The 20,930-nt window shown below is 30.4% G+C and overlaps 2 protein-coding genes across 3 annotated transcripts in view; one reads left to right on the top strand and one right to left on the bottom strand.

Moving 5' to 3' along the window:
- Nucleotides 1-20,930, top strand: part of LOC113370020 (vacuole membrane protein 1-like) — a 69,764-nt gene that overhangs the window by 29,485 nt on the left and 19,349 nt on the right. The window lies entirely within an intron of this gene.
- LOC113371637 (T-box transcription factor TBX1-A-like) lies at nt 11,416-15,215 on the bottom strand. The gene is made up of 6 exons (XM_026612283.1): nt 15,071-15,215; nt 12,450-12,574; nt 12,111-12,343; nt 11,888-12,044; nt 11,640-11,810; nt 11,416-11,487 (listed from the first exon to the last, which is right to left on the bottom strand). Exons 1-6 carry the CDS (start codon nt 15,213-15,215, stop codon nt 11,416-11,418), a joined length of 903 nt encoding a protein of 300 aa, XP_026468068.1.

Raw genomic sequence — 20,930 nt, 5'->3', positions numbered from 1 at the left:
AGATTTTTTGTCGTAAATCGACGTTTTCTCGAAAACGGCTGGGTCGATTTCAAAAATTTAAAAGCCATTCGATGTATCTCGACGAGAACTATTGTTTGTCAGTTTTGTGCGACGATCGGCCAAGCCGTTTCTTTATAAATGGCAGAAAAGTGAAAAATTTTTCGTCTACGTTTTAGCCCGCAATTCTGAATCGATTTGGAAAATTCAAAAACCGTTCGAAAGATATTGGTTGGGAATCGTGCTGATTAGTTTTTGGTAGAGATCGGCCGGGCCGTTTTCTTGTAATAAAGTTTTTAAAAAAAAAATTTCGACGATTTTTATGATTATTTTTTTGACGATAGATACCATAGTCTTCTAGATCATACTAAAATATTACGGCCCTACGACAACTGGTTCAGCTTTAAAAATTCGTCAAAGTTTGCAAAAATCAGTATGGTCTTTTTGGCATTTGTCAAAATTAGACTTTTGATCGACGTTTTCTCAAAAACGCCTGAACCGATTTTAGAAATTTAAAAGCCATTTGATGTATTTCGGTGAGGACTATCGTTTGTCAGTTTTGTGCATCGATCTGCCAAGCCGTTTCTTTGTAATTTGAAAAAAACTTTTCGTCCACATTTAAGCTCATCCTACCGAACGATTTTAAAAAATCAAAAACTGTTCGAAAGATATTAGTTGGGAATGATACTGATTAATTTTAGGTGAAAATCTACCGAGCCGTTTTCTTGTAATTAACTGTTGAAAAAAAGTGTTAAATTTTCGTCGACATTTAAGCTCATCCTACCGAACCGATTTTAAAATATCAAAAACTGTTCGAAAGATATTAGTTGGGAATGGTACTGATTAATTTTAGGTGAAAATCTACCGAGCCGTTTTCTTGTAATTAACTGTTGAAAAAAAGTGTTAAATTTTCGTCGACATTTAAGCTCATCCTACCGAACCGATTTTAAAATATCAAAAACTGTTCGAAAGATATTAGTTGGGAATGGTACTGATTAATTTTAGGTGAAAATCTACCGAGCCGTTTTCTTGTAATTAACTGTTGAAAAAAAAATTTAAGCCGATTTTCATGGAAATTTTTTTGGCGATATACATCATGGTCTTATAGAACTTACTGTAATATTACGGCCTAACGACAAGTAGTTTAATTTTAAAAATTCGTCAAAGTTTGCTAAAATTATTATCGTTTTTTTTAAAGTAGGATTAATGAAGTATATTATTTACCCATTTTTTTGATTAAGTCGATTATTTACACATTTCGGGAAGTTCATGTAACTTGCCTCAAGGCTAAATACCAAACCAACTAGTTAAATTTTATCTTAATGTGAAATTTCTGGTTTACTTGCAATTTTATTTATTGGTTATTTGAAATCATCTTGTTATAATATTTACGGAAAAATTTAAGAAAATTTAATTGAAATCAAAATTAGAAACACATTAGTGGCATTAAATTTCATCACAAGAGTTTAGTAGTTCTGATTCGACATCAACGTAACCATTTCAGTTGTGAGCTTTTATTTATATTGGATAATATTAAATTCATAAGTTTCGGGCAGTTAAGTTCATATAGTTTTTGGCACGTTTCTAAATGGTTTCAATGGAAACATTACATCAAGTTTCCAAGATAAACAATAAAATGCACACTTTATTATCCCTGGTAATGCAATAAAAACTGAAGACGGTGCTGCAAATCGCAACTAAAATAGACACACAACTTTAAACTAAATAGCTCGAGAAAATATTTAATTTTATTGTATTATGCAAGCATTCTAAATATTTTTATTAATTTATTGTAATATGAATTCTTTTGCTAACATTATAAACAAAACTTGAAAATTTATTTCTGCCACAGATTTGTGAAATATGGCTATCGGAAATGATTCGAAAAGCTAAATACATAAGGATAAATTTATTAACATTAAACTAACACAATTTGAATGTGTATGTTTATATTTCGAACACAAATATATCATTTTAGTACAAACAATCAGAGCTCTGCGGGATACCGGCTGAGTGGATCCGCTCGTTAATCATTTGCATTTGAAAAATATTTGTTTGAAAAGGTCTTCCGTACCGTACCCGGAATCGAATTACAAATTTTTACCACCCACATTCGCCAAAAATCGTAAAAACAAAACGCCTTCGATAAATAGATAATAAATGTAAAATGATAATATTAGAAATGGATAAATAATAAAAATATGCATTAGGATTAAAATAGTTGCCAACCAAGATCTAGCGTATTAAAATATTAGTTGAAATCATTAGCTGATTGTCGGCAACGTTCGCTCAGCAAGTGACGTCACAGTCCTAGTTACCCCTGTTACAATATGCTCTCAACTTCCCTAGGCATAATGATTTAATAATAGAATTACATGTTTAAATTTTCCTGCATATTAATTTTAATAGCAGATTCCAAGAATGTAGAAATTACTATTAAAAGCTGACTGATACCTGTTGATTACAGGAACGTGTGACAAAAATATAAAATCTATTTATATTTTCTCTTTTTTATGGATCTTACTAGAACTGAAACAACCGAGGCAAACTCGAGAAACAGTTTTTTTTTTCAACATTTGACTATATGGATCTTCTCGACATACATATTTCAAATGTGTCGGGAACTGCTCTGCGTTATTTATAAGGCGACAAATTGAAATATGGGATTATTAATTGATTTTCATTAATTATCGGGTGTTGCATTCGGAATTTAGTATGAACAAGGATTTTATGCAATGATTAACTAATAGCAATAAATAACACACGTTTTTTTATTAATACCCAACAAAGGATATATATAAACAAGAACTTGTATGAGTTGTATAGTGTATTAATTAATAGTAATTGTGTAATTCGAACTAATTATTAATTAATTTGAATACATATACTTATATCTAATACAACTATGCAATTATCATTATTGAGAACATATGCAACACTTATTCTTGAAAATATATAAAAGAAAAAGGCAAATGAATATCAGCATCAACAGTAAATATGTTGCAGCAGTAATTATCATTACAACTTTTAGTTGTTTTGTAAAATACATAAATGCATATTAATATTTGTATAAGCATAAAACTAGTTCTTATACTAATTGATTTTTATTAATGTTCCAAACTTCAATTCTTTTTTTTATTAAATAAATAGATTCATTTGTAAAATTCAGATTGATATTTCAATTTCCAACTGGTATGATTTTTGCTTTGAAATATTTCCAATATAGTTAAAAATCGCATTAAAAAAAAACTCATAAATCAAAGGCATATGGTACAAAATACTAATAGATTTTTAACGAGATCTCTAAAAACGTCACAGCTATGGTGTACCTATAGTTTTTTTTTATGATGATGATTATTTCACATGGATACAATCATCCCTTTATAAAAATAAATTTGAAATATTAATTTAATTGCGCATTTATGAAATGTTGAATTAGGCCATGAATTAATTTTTAATTTAGGATCCATCGGGTTGATCTAAGTATATCATTTTATTACAATACATTATTTGTTTTTTTATATTTATTAGTTTATTCTCTAAATAATGTAACTAGTGAAACTATGATTAGTGATAAACCTAAACAATAATTGCCTATCTCTATTTTTACGTTGAAGGCTAAGGAAAGGCTATTTCCATATAGGGGCATATTTTTGAAAATTCTTGTACTCGAAAGTTTTTATTTCAAGGGTGGTCTGTATGAGGTCATAAATCCAAAATGTCAAGAGATATGAGCTGATCCTAATGCAGATGCAGATGAAAAAATCATTGGCACTTATGAACAGAGGGACATTTTCGATATTTTTAACGACGCCACACGGTGTCATATAGGGATGAAATTTATTTAGTCTGGTCTAGAAGTGGAATCAGCAAATAATTTGTCTAGTAGGATAATAATAGGTAATCGGTAATGCAGTTATAGGATTGGTAAAAAATTACTTCAGAAATTTGCTTAAGTACATAGATTTCAAACTTTTGTGTCATAGACACTTGGACTTTGCCATGGACTTTCATTTTTATTTATAAATTTTCAATTGAACTAAATTTTTTTAATAAATATTTGCATGAAATAATGCATGGTACTTGTGTACATTAATAATTGATTTTAAATCAATAATAAAAAATAAAAAAAGCGATAAGTAAATGTTTAGTTATAAACATTTGGCAACAATTTGGTAAAGTTTCATCTTACATCTTCCGGCTAATGATGTCCGGTCTACATCTATTTTTTGTTAGGAGATCACTATTTTACAATTATTAAATCGTTTTTTATCTTTAGTATCGGAAAATACTATGACTGTCGCAAAAAATAACAGCCAAGCCTCAAGAGTCAGCAAATTGGGTCTTTACAAACTTAACGAAATGCTTACTTGTGTTATAATTTAATTTTTATTTAAAAAATTAATATTTTTATTTACCCAGCTCTTTTTATAAATATTACATTGTATAAGTAAAATGATATTAACTTGGTGTATTGTGATTTACTATCGTGACCCCCATTTTCATTTTGTGGACCCAGAATTTTTTTTCGGGGGTCCATATTGACACCTTTAAAAATCACTGATTTAGTAAGTAATCAACAAAATATTTTGTAACTTTTAACTTTAAATATCTGTTATAAAATTTAACACAATGCTATCATTTTCATGCATCTTTATCCTGCATATTTGTTATGGGTTTTTGATTGGAGCCAGATTTTTTTACGGTGACATGGATGGTGTCATAGACCCCTGGGGGTTCATATTAACTAAAATTTTTGGGAAACACTGATTTAGTATGCAATAAAAAATATAATTTCTAATTTAGAACTGTAAGTGTCTATGTTATAAAATTTAACGTAATACTATCATTTTTATTTTTGTTTTATAGCTATCAGTAGAGTCCCTTTTTAAACTTCTAGTTTGAAATTAAAGTTTCCTCGTCAGTAGAGTTAATATGCTGGATCAAAATTAGGTAGTGTTTCTTTTTTATCTTTAAAATTTCTAATTATGTTTGCTGTCAATAGAGTACCTTTTTAATTTATAAGATTTATGTTTTAATTTTCTCGTCAGTAGAGTTTCTTTTTTGTTTTTAAGATCAGATCCAAGTTAGCTCGTCAGTAGAGCCCCTTTCTTTATCTTACAGACCAAAATCAAGTAGAGTCCTTTTATATCGTGATTTCAGAAAATTTAATTTCTTTGTCGATAGAGTCCCTTTTTTACCTTTGATTTATTATTATCTGATTTACCAAATTAAAATACCTTAGACATTCGTAATTTTATTTGCGTTTATTTGGCAAATATGTGTCCTTTACCTTTCGATTCGGGCGATTCCGTGTCTCTAATTAGCGTGAAGTGTATCCGCATAAGTGAACTTGTCAATCACTCCCTTGACACGTGTTCTTCGGCAGCACGTCTGTCAGCGGCCACACAAGCGCGAAGGCGGCCGAATGATATAACGAACTACTAATGACTATTATATGTGCGCTCATTATTTAAAATGTAACAAGATACGAAATTCGTCATCTTTAAAATTCATTACCTTTTTTAAAAAACGTTATAACTATTATAGAACACTAATGACTTGGTGGTAAAGACACCAGAGGTCTTCTGGGCGGGTGGGAATGCACCGAACGAGTCTTGAGGAGTCTCATGATCAGAAATATTTTATCTATTTGGTCCACATTGCTTCACATTTTGGTATATCTACTATATATATTCAATAATATCTAATATAATTTGTACAATTTGACAAGTGCATTGTCTAGTATATTATTTGAGGCCTCTGTGAAGTAACTGTATGACCTGTATATGAGGTCTCTACATTAGGGGGCGTCTAGTTTTTAAGGATTTTTGGACTCCCCCTCCCCCTTGGTGATACGTGGTGATATTCAAAATCACCCCCTCCCCCACCAAACATCATGTGTATTTTTAGTTACGTGAAAAAACAAAAATTTTTGATTCTTTTTTTTGAAAATGTTTCATTTTTTTAAGAAAAATCAGTTAAAAAATGAATACACGTGATATCTGACCATACCCCCCTCCTCCACGTGATATTCCGTGATTTTCGGTCAAACCCCCCCTCCCCCTAAAAACCTCACGTGATTAATGGACGCCCCCTTAGTGAAAAAATTTACTTTAAATAAATTCCATAAAAACACAAATATGCAATATCAAAAAATTTATTAGCTTAAAATAGTTATTTGGAGAACAATATACTTTACATTATTAAATATACTATAAATTATTTACTGGTACTGATATATCATATACAATTAAGTACGAAATTTAATGTCGAAGCAAATTTATAAATAATTATTACATCTGGCTAAATAATAATTCTTACATTATAGTTTTGAAATTGTACGGTGATATCAAATTATAATTCCAATATTCAATTTTTTCTCTATGTTAATCTCTAACATATATTATTTACAAACTTTGGTGAAATATGATTATATAATTAATATTTTTAAATATTACAAATTCTTAAATTACATCTTAGGCACATTATATTTGGCTTATTGGCATAAACTTACATTTAATATTCTTATGTACATATTGTGAACACATAGCACGGATAATGCAATACATATTTGGCATATATAGGTATCACTTATTCGATTTATAATAAATTATATACTTTACAACTTATTTCTATTAAATTTGCAATTGAAAATTAATTCAATTTAATTCTTACATTTATCGTAGTTTCAAAAAATTAAAAATTTGAATTGGAACAGCCTCAAAAAACTTTAAGATTTTCAGTAATAATTTAATATAAGTATAAAACCACATCTTATTTATTTTATCTTTTTCTCGTTATCTCGGAGCATAGTCGTGTACATATCCACCAAGAGTAGCCCTGGTGACCTGTCCATAAAATCCCTGATGGTAAGGCGAGGCTGCAGTCGGTTGTTGGGTCATACTATAAGGTCTGCTCGCAGGATAAACACCAGGAGGTTGCATCGACCCTGGACTCGTCCTTGAATATTTGTCATAAGGACTTGTAGAATATGGACTTGTGAGATGATGATGGGATGAATGAATCGGTCCATAACTGCAAAGATCTCCTGCATATGGACTTCCAAGAGCAGAAGGAGTTTGATGTTGCGGACTGGTAAAAGATGTAAGTGAAGATGTCTGGGGGTGCTGTTGTTGATATTTGAGGTCGATTGATGTCACTGGTGATAATTGTTGCAGTGTAGGAGGAGTCGAGGCTGAATCTATGGGTGTGTGATGTGGACTGCTATCATCTGAAAGAAATATTAAATTAAAAAACAGATGTCACAACTAAAGTCATACTTTTAAATTTACTAGATATTTGATTAAATGAAAAATATTTATTAAGAATTGTTGTAACCCTGTATTGATCTCAACGATTGTACAGCATTTATGTATTGATGCTGAATATTGATTTGTTTATCGATTTTCATTATCCATGGTATTTTCGACAATAAATTCATAGAAAAATATTTTAAAAGTGATTAACAGCTAGGTCTTGATTGCGTTTATCCATTAGTTTGTATAGTCGAGGAATTAAAACAAACGTATCCAAGTAGGAGACGGTCCAGCTGTTCAGTTTTAGGCGATTCATCAACGTCCAAATCAGAATCAACACCCGTTTATACAAAAAACACACACTGTTCAAAGAATCGACGATAAGTGGTAAATTCACGAAGTTCGGCTCAATCTTCTTTAAAATATATTTATTTAACGAGAGAATACAAAAAATCTGCTCGTCCATTTGTTTATATGTATTTATCTTTAGACAAAATAGGCTTTCACTTTGAGAGAGTTTGTATTAAAAGCGATCCCGCTTGAATGGCAGAATACACAAACATCTAGGGCAGAAAAAATATTTGTAAGAACACTTTGAAAGTATATTTATATCGAACGGATTCTTAATTGAAGTGAGAAATGTTACAGGAATGCGATTACTATAAACCAACAATAAAGTAGAAATATACATAATATTATATTATTTTATATAAATTGAAAAACTCAACGAGAAGTTTATGTTTTCACGAAAAAAATCTTATTTGCTAATTTTATGTTTGTTTGGCGTTTCAAGTCATTCTGAATAGAATGAGACCAAATTTGAAAAAAGTATGTGTGTGTAAGTCTATGTGATATTTCTTCGACGTTTTCTCAAAAACGACCGGGCCGATTTCAAATATTTAAAAACTATTCAATACACAAAATAAACATTTTACCTAAGCTGAATCTCAATTCTTATGGATTTGGTTGGTTCTGGATATGTACTATTTATAGTATCAAAATTTGCCTTTGTTTAACCAAACTTATATTCGTACTGAACCTTAATTAAATATAATTTCCTAATTAGTACCAAAAGCATTTCCAAGCCAATCGCATTTCAAAAACGTCCGGGGTAAATAAAATAAAAAGATTCTACTGAACTCAGACATTAAGCGGCCGTAATATTAAACCCGATGCGTCTTCAAAGGAGAGATCACTCGCCACCTGACATTTTTACGATGGTTCTGGCCGTCGCATAAACTGTAAATATTTATACGCTGAGCTAAGGTATTGGCTTCAGACGGTCTTCTACCTATAATTTATACCAATCAGAAGGCAACCTCGCCGGGAACAGGTAAACAAGATGGCCTGCGCACGTGGCTCGAACATGGAAGAAATTTTAGGCGTTTCTTAAATGAATTTTAGTTTGGAACTAACATTAAGGGGTCTAATTTTTCAGAAGGTCTTACTATTTGACGATCAAGTGGACGTGAACTTATCATTTGTGTAAGGTTACCTTAGATTATATTCATATTTACGGAAAACATAATTACTATCATATTGTAAAAGTAGGTGTATTTAGCATTTCGCCCCAAGGCAAGTTACAAAAATTTTCTGATATGAGTAAAATATCGACGGATAGAGAAATATCAACTTTTGAATTTGTGCCGATAAAAGTTTGGAAATTTTGTTCGAGATCTTTAATATTTTATTATATTTGTTAAAGATGATTATAATGTTCAATTAAAAAACAGTTCAATAAATAATTACGGCTTACCTTTGTTCTGAGTATTTTTGGACCGTTGCCTCTGCGTTGGCGCTTGTTGACCAAGTTGAAGCTGCGTCATAACTTCCGAGCTACTATAAAAAAAAATTATTTAAATTTAATTATTAGTATATTATAAATTAATAATTAACCCTTTCCACTAGCGGCATCTGAGTTGAAAGGGTTAATATGTATTCAAATACAAAATTGATAGCCAAAGAATTTATTTAATGATATATTATCCACAATTTATTAACTGCCCGTAGGATAAGTTATTGTAATGGGCCAAAAATCGGAATTGAAAATTTTTACATTTCTCGACGTTTTGAAGGTTTCTGAACATTTTGGCATACTTCAGAAAAAATGGATGTGTGTGTGTGTATGTATGTATGGATACAAATTTTCGACCACGTTTTCGGGCGTACGGATCAACCGATTTGAATGGTTTAAAAAACATTCGATTCCTATTGATAAGAACTTTCTGCTTGTCTTAACAAAATAATTGATTTTGGAAAAAAATGTTGTTTCATTTTTTTTTTCTTTTTTAATTTTTTGTATATCGAAAATAATAATTCAGATTTTATTTTTAATTCTGACTATAGTTCTAATATACTTTAAACAAATAATTTCAACTCAGCAATTCAGTTTATATAATTCTTATAAATATTAGACAATGTTACAATATTTATAATAATCTATTTGAAAACATTCAATATTCCTCGAACATTTTGTTACGGTACGGGAAGTTCCAGCAATTTGCCTTAAGGCACGATGCCACCCACCCTACTAGTTTATTCAATGTTAATCTTCCTTATTGATTATTTATTGTTGAGTCTTGATAATAAATTTTTGCAATTCGGTATTTGAAACAATTTTAAATCATCAGAACCCACAATTGTGGGTAGCAATAGAGGTGCAATATAATATATCGAGCATTATACAAGATATATCAATTATATCATTATAAAGTGTTTCGGTTTAATATTTATTTTGACAGAATTTTATATTTATTTTTGTATTCATTTGGGCTAGTAGAGATTGACTGATTGCGCTAATATTTATGATTCTTTCTGATTTGATATGATCTTTCACTACGTGCTGCAACAATAACAACCTCCTATCTCTATATTTACATTTATGATATAATATTTAGTATCGACTCATTTATCTAAAGTGATGGTAGTAGTTTTGATAAAATCGTTTTTCAAATCCTAAATAATTTTTAATCGAAAGTCTTCCAGAAAGCACTCAATGGCACTTCGCGCGATCTCTATAGGTAAATATAAACAGATGACGATAATCATTCCCAAATGTTTGCATTCGTATATAAAAGTAACGGATTTATTGCGATGGCGCATTCGAGTTGATGTGTTCGTGGCCGAGTGAGATATTTTTATGAAATCGTTGTACGAATACGAGCAGAACGATGTTTTTAACTAATTTATGAGTTAATAAGTTTATTTAATGCGCTTCTCGACACGTGAGGAGTTCTCGTAAGATTCACTAGAAGACGATAGACGGGATGGACAACCCAGAACAATAAGAATATTGAATATTTTATATTAGTGACTCATATTGAATATATATTGTGGCTCTCTACGTAGAGTTCAGTGTTTTACTGTTTTTGGTCTAATTTCTGGTTTGCCCCAAAAACCAACTTCTATCTTGTGCCTACTCAAAATTGATCAATTACATTTTTGCTTCTATATCAACGATATTATCTATACCTATTTTATTTAATATTTTAGTGGAACTAAAACTTGAGTTTATATTTTTTTCTCCAATTTTTCTCTCGGTTGTCGACCACTGGTGTAGTGTCTATCCGACGGCAAAGAAAGATTGAAGATTGAAGACCGCAGAATGATGTGTGAGGCAATTTAACGCTCGAACTTCGTCGAAATTTATGTGACCGACCCGTTACGTGTTATTTCGTACTTATGGCGCCTTTTTGTGATTGATATGGTTTTTAATTTAATTCAAGATAGTATATTGTACCAGAGTTTCGGGAACAAAATTATTAGAAATATATTTTTACCTATAAAATGCGTCGAGCTAAATTATTGTTGGACTTTTGTAATTGAAAGTTATTTTGGCTACTGTCGAACTGGAACTTTGATGGAACTTCGCATGGTGATAGAGTTGATAGACTGAATGAATCCCTTGTCAGGCCTTGGAGAATTGGTTTAATTTTAAAAATTAATTATTAACCTTATCACCATCAAAAGTTTCATCAAAATGCCAGAAGAGTAAATATGAGATTCTACTCGTTAGTGCTCATTTGGATGCCGATGCATTAAATTAAATTAGATTATTTGTCGTAGCACAGACTAGTGAAAAATCATAAAATGCTATTTTTATATACATTTGTTATTAAAAATACTTTTAATGAATATTGGGCTAATTATAAATGTGAACTTACCACTCATCTGAATCACAATCTCGAAAACCTTTTGCAAATGGGTTGCTTGCTATTTTTAATTGAGTTATCTAAAACACAAAAAAATAAAACTTTAATAACCAATAATGTAATTTATTATAATTGCATCTACTTAAGCAGAATGCGATTGTACCAAATATTATTTGATTTATCAGAAATGATTGGATCTATGAACATGCAAAATTTAAATAAAATATCTTACCCTATGATTTTGGTATGCTGTAACTGCAGTGAAACATGTTTCTGGAAATACGAATGTTTTGTAGTTTTCTGTAGTTTTTGGTTCGTTGGAGACACCAGATCTGTTCGATCGTGGAGGCATGTATAACACGTGAAATCTTGGTTGATATCGATGCATTGAATTCAGAATTATCTGAAAAATAAATAACCAATTGTAATTAAAATTCACTATTATTATTTTCTATTACGTTTAAAATTTGATACACGTACATGTCCATTATCATCCAGTTGATTGTTGGTCAATTTTAATTTATCGAAGGAAACAACTTGCTTCATCCATTGAGCTCCTGGTGCTGGTGAATCTGGATGCAAATGTATTCTTGGAGGTGATATTGGATCCGCCTTACCTGCCACCATCCAACTCGAACTAATTTTAAAATATATAACGTATTAGAAGCTATTCAATATTTTAATTTTTTCATAGTTTCTTTACCTATGAAAGGCGTAGCGATAGCGCTTATCATCTACAGGAACAAAATCCATCATTAACATATAGTCGACTTGAGGATCCATACCGTATAATCGACATTGGAATGTTGGAAACATTCTACGTCCTGCTTTGGTAACAATCATTTCTGTTCCCAATTCGTTAAATTCATCCCACAAAGCTTTCATTTCTAAAACAGCGCCAACATTTTGGAGCTTTTCGTGAACCGGCAAGGGTTGCTAAAAAAGTATAAAACATAGTACTATGTATTTTGATTAGATGACTTATGAGATTTTTTACTACCTTGTTTTTGGCTTTGGATATATTATTATTTTCTGAAGTGACATCGGTGTTGGTATTTTTTTCGTGATTTTCCGAAAGTGGTGAGTCTGTGATTCTCATCGATGCGGAATCGGCGTGTTCAAGAGGGCTGTAGGAGACACGGTCTCGGCCTGCACTTTGTAAACATGCTGAAAATAAAATAAAAAACTCAAATGATGAACACTATCTCTATAAACAAATAAAGCTCCTAGAACAAGTTGCTTTAATCGCTTTTTCTGACTTATTCATTTCATGTTTATACTAAAAATAATAATATTATGAATGTACGACAGTGTCCCATAATTTTTTTATGCCGACCTTCATAAATCATCGAACCGCCTGGACTCCTCGTCGAATGCGTTTTCAGTGTTTTAGTTGTGAGATGTCAGAAAAGCGCAGAGAGAATTATTGCCTCTGATATTTTTTTGGGTCGCGACCGTGCATTTGTTTTACTAATATACAATTAGTCAAGAGTTTCAGGCGCCAAGACCGTAAAAAGACACGAATTGAGAAAACTACAGAAATTAAAACATACCGATGTCTATTCTAATTTGTGGGCTCAGGGTAAAAGAGCTCTATAACTCAATTTTGGGGAGAACATCGTTAGTCACATATATAATAATATAATTATATTAACAACTTTATACACATAATAGTTAAGAAAGGTATTTGGAAAAATTTGAAAATAATCTCATCAAATATATCTTTTATCTCAATAATTCTCAATAACAGGCTGCATCTATCAAAAGGAATAAAATTATTTTTGAAATAGATGTAATACTAATGCTAATACAGGCTTGAATACATTAATAATAAATCCAATTTTAAAAACAAAGCTTTGTGTAACTAAATATTGGTGATCAAATTAATAAATTAAAACAATTATTTTTATACTACATATATGGAATGCAGTGAAATTAATTAGGAAATCAGTATGATACAATGTTGGAATTTTTAGTTACAAAATCTTAGCTTTTATAGTTTTTAATTTATTAGTGTATATATTATTAGTATAATTAATTTTATAGTTTTTATTTATTAGTGAGATACAGAAAACCATGATTTTATCATCATTGCTATCTCTTGTTCTTATGGTAAAAGCATTTTCTCCCTTAAAATAGCAGTTAAAACCCAATGAAATTTTAACTTAAGTAACGTGTAACTATCGTTACATTAAAATAGAGCAAAAGAGTTAGAATAGAAGAAAAATTAATATTTTAGAATTCTCCTTGGAGGAGGGTGTTATGGTAAAAGTATTCCATAAATTATTGAATACAATTCAATTTATTATTACAAAGCGTTGTATTATTATTTCAATTTATTATCAGATAGCGCTGATTTTATTAGGAATAGATCAGAATGATGGCTTGTGTATTATTTTAAGTTGTGATTACAGAACTTGCTTCTCACGAAATGTTGACCATAGAATTTAAACTAATAAACATATCACTCTCGATGGGAATTAGAAAACAAATCATTCATGACGCTAATGTGACATAACTATTAGTTCATATAATAAGCAAAGATTATCGATATATCAATATAATATTAAATTGGACTTATGCTATCATAATCTAATTAAATACTTGTAATTTATGTTTTTTGTCATCGACAAAAGCGCGTGTTCTATGAGCAGTTTTTTTAGCACCTTAACTTCTTATTTTTCTCGAGAAAGCAACCCAGCGGTCAACCATTCTTTTTGTTTATGTGGAGACTACATATACATATATGATATAAAAAATACTTTAAAACGTTATCAAATTTTTTTTTATGAAACACATTTATAGCCGAATTCTTTCTTAATATTTAACATATATGCAGTTATAGTTTATATTGTCAAAAATATCAAGAGCCAATAAATTCTCAAAATTTCTAACATTTTGGTGTTAGAAAATACAATATATGTACTTATTATAAATAGTTGATGTTGCGATTCAGTTGATTATTTGTTACTACAATTTTTCATATAAAATAAAATACTGTATTGATTCAAAATCTTATAAATTGTATTCAAAGTTCTGTAAAAATAATTATAATTAAAAGCAAATTAGATTCAATTAAAACTACCTGAGTATACGCAATTTCAAGCAAAATTATTGAATATTTGATCCTATAAAATATTAATACGATTACAATCCTATATGAGCGTATACGTATTTTTTGTCATAATTATTTTTTACTAATGCATCAATTTTTTTAAAAACATTACTTACTCCTTTAATTATTTTTGTCAATATTTTATTATTATTATTATATTTATTATTTACTGGTTCACACAGTGGATTATGTTAAACAATGCCTAAACATATATTGTTTTCGCAACTTCACTCATCATGTAATTGTGTTTGAAGAACTTGATGTAATTAAAATTAACATACATTCATTGACTGCTTGTATTTTTTACATTTTTGGGATATAATCTCATTTTTGAACAGCTGTAATATTTGTCTTGCCTAAAAAATATTTTATTTGTTCATTTACATTGCTCATTTATTTAGGAATGGAAAGCGTTAATATTTCTTAGACTTTATACGATATTATAAGAATAATTTTTTTTTTTAAATATAATATAAATGCAAACGTTTGTAAATTTAAGAATTTATCCCTTATTTACTACGATTTTATAACTATATTTTATATCCAACCTTCAATTTGCTTCATAGGAGTTGTACCAGCGCAGTATGGTGTCAACCATGGTTCCGCATAACAGCAATCTTGCCCATTCAGCAAGCCCTGGTTATTTCCTCCAGGATTTGTTTCGAGTGATCCAATTTCCCTCAAAGTATGCATATCGTAATCCGAACTGTGCATATTTTTACTACCAACAAAAATCTTCTATTCACAACCGCATGTTCACAATAAACTTGGAATCAAACCACAAAACATAATAATAAATCTCAAACTGTCCACTGGTCGTAAAATTTTGTAACTCTAATTTATCAATGATAACTGATAGTGGATTTATTCACCTTGTAACTCTAATGTCACTAATTGGACTGAATGGATGTAAATTCGTCAACAGGACAACCCGAGCTGTCAACGCGGACGACTGATTTCGATGATCGTCAAAAACTCCTTGGTCAAATGAAAGATATAAGGAGATATGCATTCGAGGCACGATCCCCACCTAATGAGAATTCTTGTTGAGATGATCTCTTCTTGTGGACACATGTGCTGATTCATTTAGATTTTAGATAGTCTGGGCTGAGTTCTTGTTTGAAGGATGGACTAATTTTGACGCTCGCCACGCCTGCATAGTCTTATTGGTTGGAGTTGAGATTTGGGTTCGATGAGCCGAACTTTTCTTCCACGTCCTGGGAAGTAACTTTTCTGGTAATAAAAATTTCCGACGGTTAAATATCTTTGGACCAATGTAGTAACTTAATTGTCTAGGTATTTATCAACTTTCGTTATTATATTTTTACAATTCTTAGCACTTAGCAACTTTTTTGGGGGGCCCTTCAGGTAGAGCAAAATTTTCTTACATAAAAATAATGAATAAATAAATTAATAAATCTTCACTTATCATCAATATTCATCTAGCCCTTTCTAATATTTCTACATACAATGTAAATTCAGCATACACATTTATTAAATCATTTATAGCTTATGATGTCTATAGTTTTTGATATAGTTTCTTGATAAAACGAATTTTGATGAAACGAATTTTCATGATCATAGCCATCATTTTTTTCATGATATCTTTGAAAATTTCATCATTTGCAGTTGCAACTGGGTAAATAGTACGCAAAAATTACTTTGAGAAAATTGTGTGCAAAACTATTGAATTTTGCCAGCAATAGAAATTGAATTTCATATTTTAAACATATTTTTAGAGAGTTTAAAATTACAATTACAATAAAAATTAAAAGAGATTATCTTACAGTACTGTAGTGATTTGCGAAATGACTCCAGTTGTAATTTTTCGAACATAATAATCGAGTCAAAGTCTCTGAAATCTATGTTTAGTATGAGAAATTAATATATTTAATTAGCAAAATGTTGAGTTTGAAATAAGATTACGGGTCGCTATATTTTGCATTTAGTTTTCGTTACGTTTCATTCCTTTGTTAATTTTTCGAGACATTTAGCAAATTGCTAAATTAATTTTGATTTTTTACTTTGCACAATCTATTCAAGAAATGACTTAATAAAATGCCAGTTTTCTTTTCTATTATATTTTTCTATTAAATTATATTTTTATATTCTTTTATGTTTGGGCCCCCCATGGACCGGTAAAAATAAAACTCTTTAAAATAATAAATTTACATTCCTCGCGTTCTTTCTTAATGGCATTAAATTTCATTGAACAAAGTTTTCACGATTAATTCGCTTTTAATGAAGTTTTTTATTATTATTAATATTTGCTTACGGACGTTGGGGGCCCCCCTGGCACGGGGGCGCCGTATTTTTGATACGGCTGATACGGCGGTAGTTACGCCCCTGATTCTTAGTTTATTTTGAGTTTTAACTAATTTAGTAAAGGGCATCTAAATGATACTAGGTGTATCATAATATTTAAACATTTTTTGATAATAATAATTATCATTATTATAAACAAGATAATTGTTTCAAAATTGACGTAAAAAATGCAGTATTTAAATAAGCCCTAATATATAGTATGTAAAAGCAATCTTTTCTTGGAAATGGTCACCATTTTTTAAATTGGTGCAACCGTTTTTGAGAAAGGTCAAATTTTGGCTCACATTCACAAGTTTGGTGTCAAACGAGACAGAATAACTTGAAACATAGAGAAAGCATAAAAACAAATCGAAAATCGATTTTCTAGTGAAAACATAAACTTTACCTTCGAAAAGTTAAAAATGATAATAATCATCTACTAACAATCTTGAATTTTTTAATTAACTAACATGGATTATGCAAAATTAAGAGAAAAGTTCGAAGTTATACAACTAATTAGTCTTCACATAATCTATCAAACATCTTCACCGACTGTCATTTCTTATACGTTCTTGCATAAACAATATATAACATTTATATATCTCGTCTGATTGAAAACATTTCCGTCGATTATAATCACAAACCAAGAGTCTAACATACACAATACATCGCAGAAAAAATTCTCATGATATCAGTCATCGAGCAATTGCAAGATTAGGCGATTGGTTATCATCATAGCACGAGCTGGAACGATTGAAATCCTCGAGTTTACAAGAGGCCTTTCAGCGCCTCTCAGCACAACGACTGAAATTGTTCCGAGATTGTTTGTTTTCGTCAATTCGCGAGATGTTCAGCTAATCAACATCAAAACTTCTACGATTGAGATTGAGGATACATCCTGGATCAATGAGTCAACGTTGATTTGATCTATTGTCTGCAGGTTCTATTGTTGATGACTGATGGACACGATTTGCTGGGAGAGGATCAAAAGGATGTTGGAGGATATGCGACAGATCGACCTCATCGACCAGATTTTCTTAATCGAACAGAATCTATTGCTGCTTTAATTAAGGACCAAATTCAATAACGATTTATCTATCTGAACTTCATTTCTAGTAATATGTATTATGAATTATCATTAACTTTTTGAAGTAGATTTCATATTTAAGTAATTATGAATTATTATAGACCAAAATCAGTCTGATAATTAATTTTAAGATCGTTTAGAAGTTCAATTTTGTGTCCGTGCAAATGACCTCATATATTTGTCGTCGCTGAAGACACTACGAGGCGTGGAATACCTGGGCCAAGAATATTCTATATGCTATGCGATAAAACAGTGTTTTTAAAAATGTTATCAGCACTCACTATTTTTATATTGGAAACATTATTCATATTTTATACAATGGGCCAAATAATCCAGAAATATTCATATAATAAAAAATATAAAATTTAATGTCATGTCTTCTAATTGTAAGTTCATTTGATGAACCTTGCAAAACTTTGACTTTAATAACATGAACAGCTATTAAATTTCAGATTTTAATAATGTTAAATATAATTACTATTTCCCATGTTAAGATAAACCTATATCCCGGATTAGGATATCTTTTCCTTTAGACTTTCCCAAGTAAAAAGCTGGGTACATTACAGGAAGGACGTGTCTTTCGCACCTCAGACAGCAAAGTTACATTACGTAGACTCCGCTGCAATCTGTTTTACAAAAAGAAATTAATATCTGTTCGTACGATCGATTGAAAGATTTATAGTAAGTGTTCATAGATCAAAAGTTCATAAATATTCACTATTTTTAGCTTAATTCAATTAGAACGCGGTTTTAAAGTTTATAAATATTTTTGAAATAATAAAACAAAGGTGATTTATGAAGACTTATGGAATGCAGTTGAATTTTATTAATAACAGTTTCAAAAACAATGTGATAACAAAAACCATCTAAGATGATAGCATTTTTAGATACGAGGTCTGTTCAAAAAGTTTTCGTAATTTTCGTTTTTTCAAAAAAATATTTATTTATTCGTCTACATTAATGTGGTCCCCTTCAAAGTAGTCCCCCCCAGATATAATACACTTATGCCAGCGTTTTTTCCAATTTTCGAAGCACCCTTGATATTCACTTTTTGATATGTCCTTGAGCACTCTCAGCGATTCGGCCTTTATTTCTTCAATCGAGGAAAACCGCCGTCCTTTCATGGGTCTCTTCAACTTTGGGAATAGGAAAAAGTCACACGGAGCCATATCTGGTGAATTTTTGCACTTTGCAACACTTTATTTCATTTTTTACGCAAAATTTAATACAAATTCTTTGACTTTTTCAATTCTTCTATTGTAAAAATCGCCGAGCTCAGAAAAACACGTCGAACCTTAGCGACTACCACAGACAAAGTAAACAGTGAATATAGCTGAAAATTTCATCATACTTTAGGGGCATGTATACCAACACAATAAAAAAAAATTTTGACAATCAGACACTCCAGACCCGCGAAATTTAATTATTAGTAATTCCGGGTACTTTTTGAACAGACCATGTACATTCAAAATTTTGTTAGATTCGCGACCAATTTAACTAAATTATTTATTTCATTAAGATAAAGAAAGTTATAATAAAAAAAAACAATCATGGTATCAATATTTTGTCACCTAATTTTGCTTGTCATCGCTATTTGCCGGCTGCTAAAATTCTAGCCCAAGATCACGGCCAGATGGAAGATGAGTTTGTATTGCACACTAACGCTATTATAATACATCTGAACATATTTTTATTTATTAGTCCAAAAAAATATGAAAAATAACTGGATAAAAATATTATTTATTATTAATCCATAGTTTCCCAACACGGGTGTAAATGGAATAAAATGTTGAAGCTTTTGGTTTTGGTCGATGCACCAACGACTGCACTGATCTCAAAAATTTTAAAGCCATTTGATAAAACTTGATAAGGACTTTTATTGATCTGTTTTGCATATGATTTTCTTAAATGCAAAGTTATACATCAATGTTTTAGCCAAACCAATTTTAAAAAGAGAACATTTCGCCTAAATACTTTAAGGGGGTATTCTAGTGTAGAGTGATGAATTTTAGGTCATTTTTAAAGTGTCGTAAAATTAAGCAATGAATGTTTTTACAATCGATTTTTTTACCACTTGTTTATTTATATTATTAAAATACAAAACAAAAATTAAAAAATAAAAAAGTTGAAAATTGTAAAAACTGGCAGCTGATGAAGTGGGTGGTCTCAAAAAATTGGCACCTCAGTCTTGACATGATTTCAGCCCTCCTAGCCATCGGAAATGAAAAAAAAAAATAAAAAGATTATTAATCTACAAAGATGTCGCAATCGCCCGAACTAGCGATGAGTAAAAAAAAATTTTTTACAAATTGGCAACTGTTTGAAAAAAGGGGTTTTTTACTGTTTTTTGAGTTTCTCGAATTTTTTAAAAATAGTAAAAATTGGAATTTGGGATAATCCTAGTTCGGGCTATAGATAGGTCTATAGACAAGACTCTCTAAACATTTCAAGTGAATCGGTCGATTAAAACTCGAGAAATCGTGTCAACAGTACCGAAAAAGTCTGTTCTGAGAAAAACTCATATAAAGTTTTGCGTGAAGACAAACCAGTATGGAGACCGAGTCAGTAAAATGCCTATATCTCCGAAAATAATTCAAATTTTCCAGAACCTTCTCGTACCCATATTCTTAGATAGTTAAACTTTCAAAATATGAAATAAAAAATCGATTTTTTTGAATTTCTACACTAGAATACCCCCTTAATCTTATTTCCTGTTGATTAAAAGGATTGTATCGGGAAGTTTATTCAACTGGCCTTAAAGAAAATGCCACTTGCACCTAGTTTAAGCTCATGAACTTTGTTCTGGACACAGTATAAAAATATATCGTACATCGTATCATAGAAATAGTACCAGTAGTACCGTATCGTACGTCTGGTAGCAATTTATTCTGATGCAGTAACATCGGCTCAGTCGACGACAGATCGACACCCTGCAGGAAGCTTCCACCGTTAAGCATGTCATCGCCGACACTAAACTGACTCCACTTTTCTGATACAGAACTCCTTTGTTTATTTTC

The sequence above is a fragment of the Ctenocephalides felis genome, unplaced genomic scaffold (assembly GCF_003426905.1).
Source record: "Ctenocephalides felis isolate EL2017-DRISC unplaced genomic scaffold, ASM342690v1 CF-g0.4_SCAFFOLD_01492, whole genome shotgun sequence".
NCBI classification, from domain to species: Eukaryota; Metazoa; Arthropoda; class Insecta; order Siphonaptera; family Pulicidae; genus Ctenocephalides; species Ctenocephalides felis.
The sequence above is the reverse complement of the archived record's forward strand: the minus strand, read 5'-3'. Positions and strand labels throughout refer to the sequence as shown.

Excerpts from the sequence above, each read along its gene's own strand:
- LOC113371637 (XM_026612283.1), bottom strand. The coding sequence starts at position 15,215 with ATGCATACTTTGAGGGAAATTGGATCACTCGAAACAAATCCTGGAGGA. Across the intron at positions 12,575-15,070 it reads TCCTATGAAGCAAATTGAAG|CATGTTTACAAAGTGCAGGC; the intron begins GTTGGATATAAA and ends TTTTATTTTCAG. Across the intron at positions 12,344-12,449 it reads AAAAAAATACCAACACCGAT|CAACCCTTGCCGGTTCACGA; the intron begins GTCACTTCAGAA and ends ATACTTTTTTAG.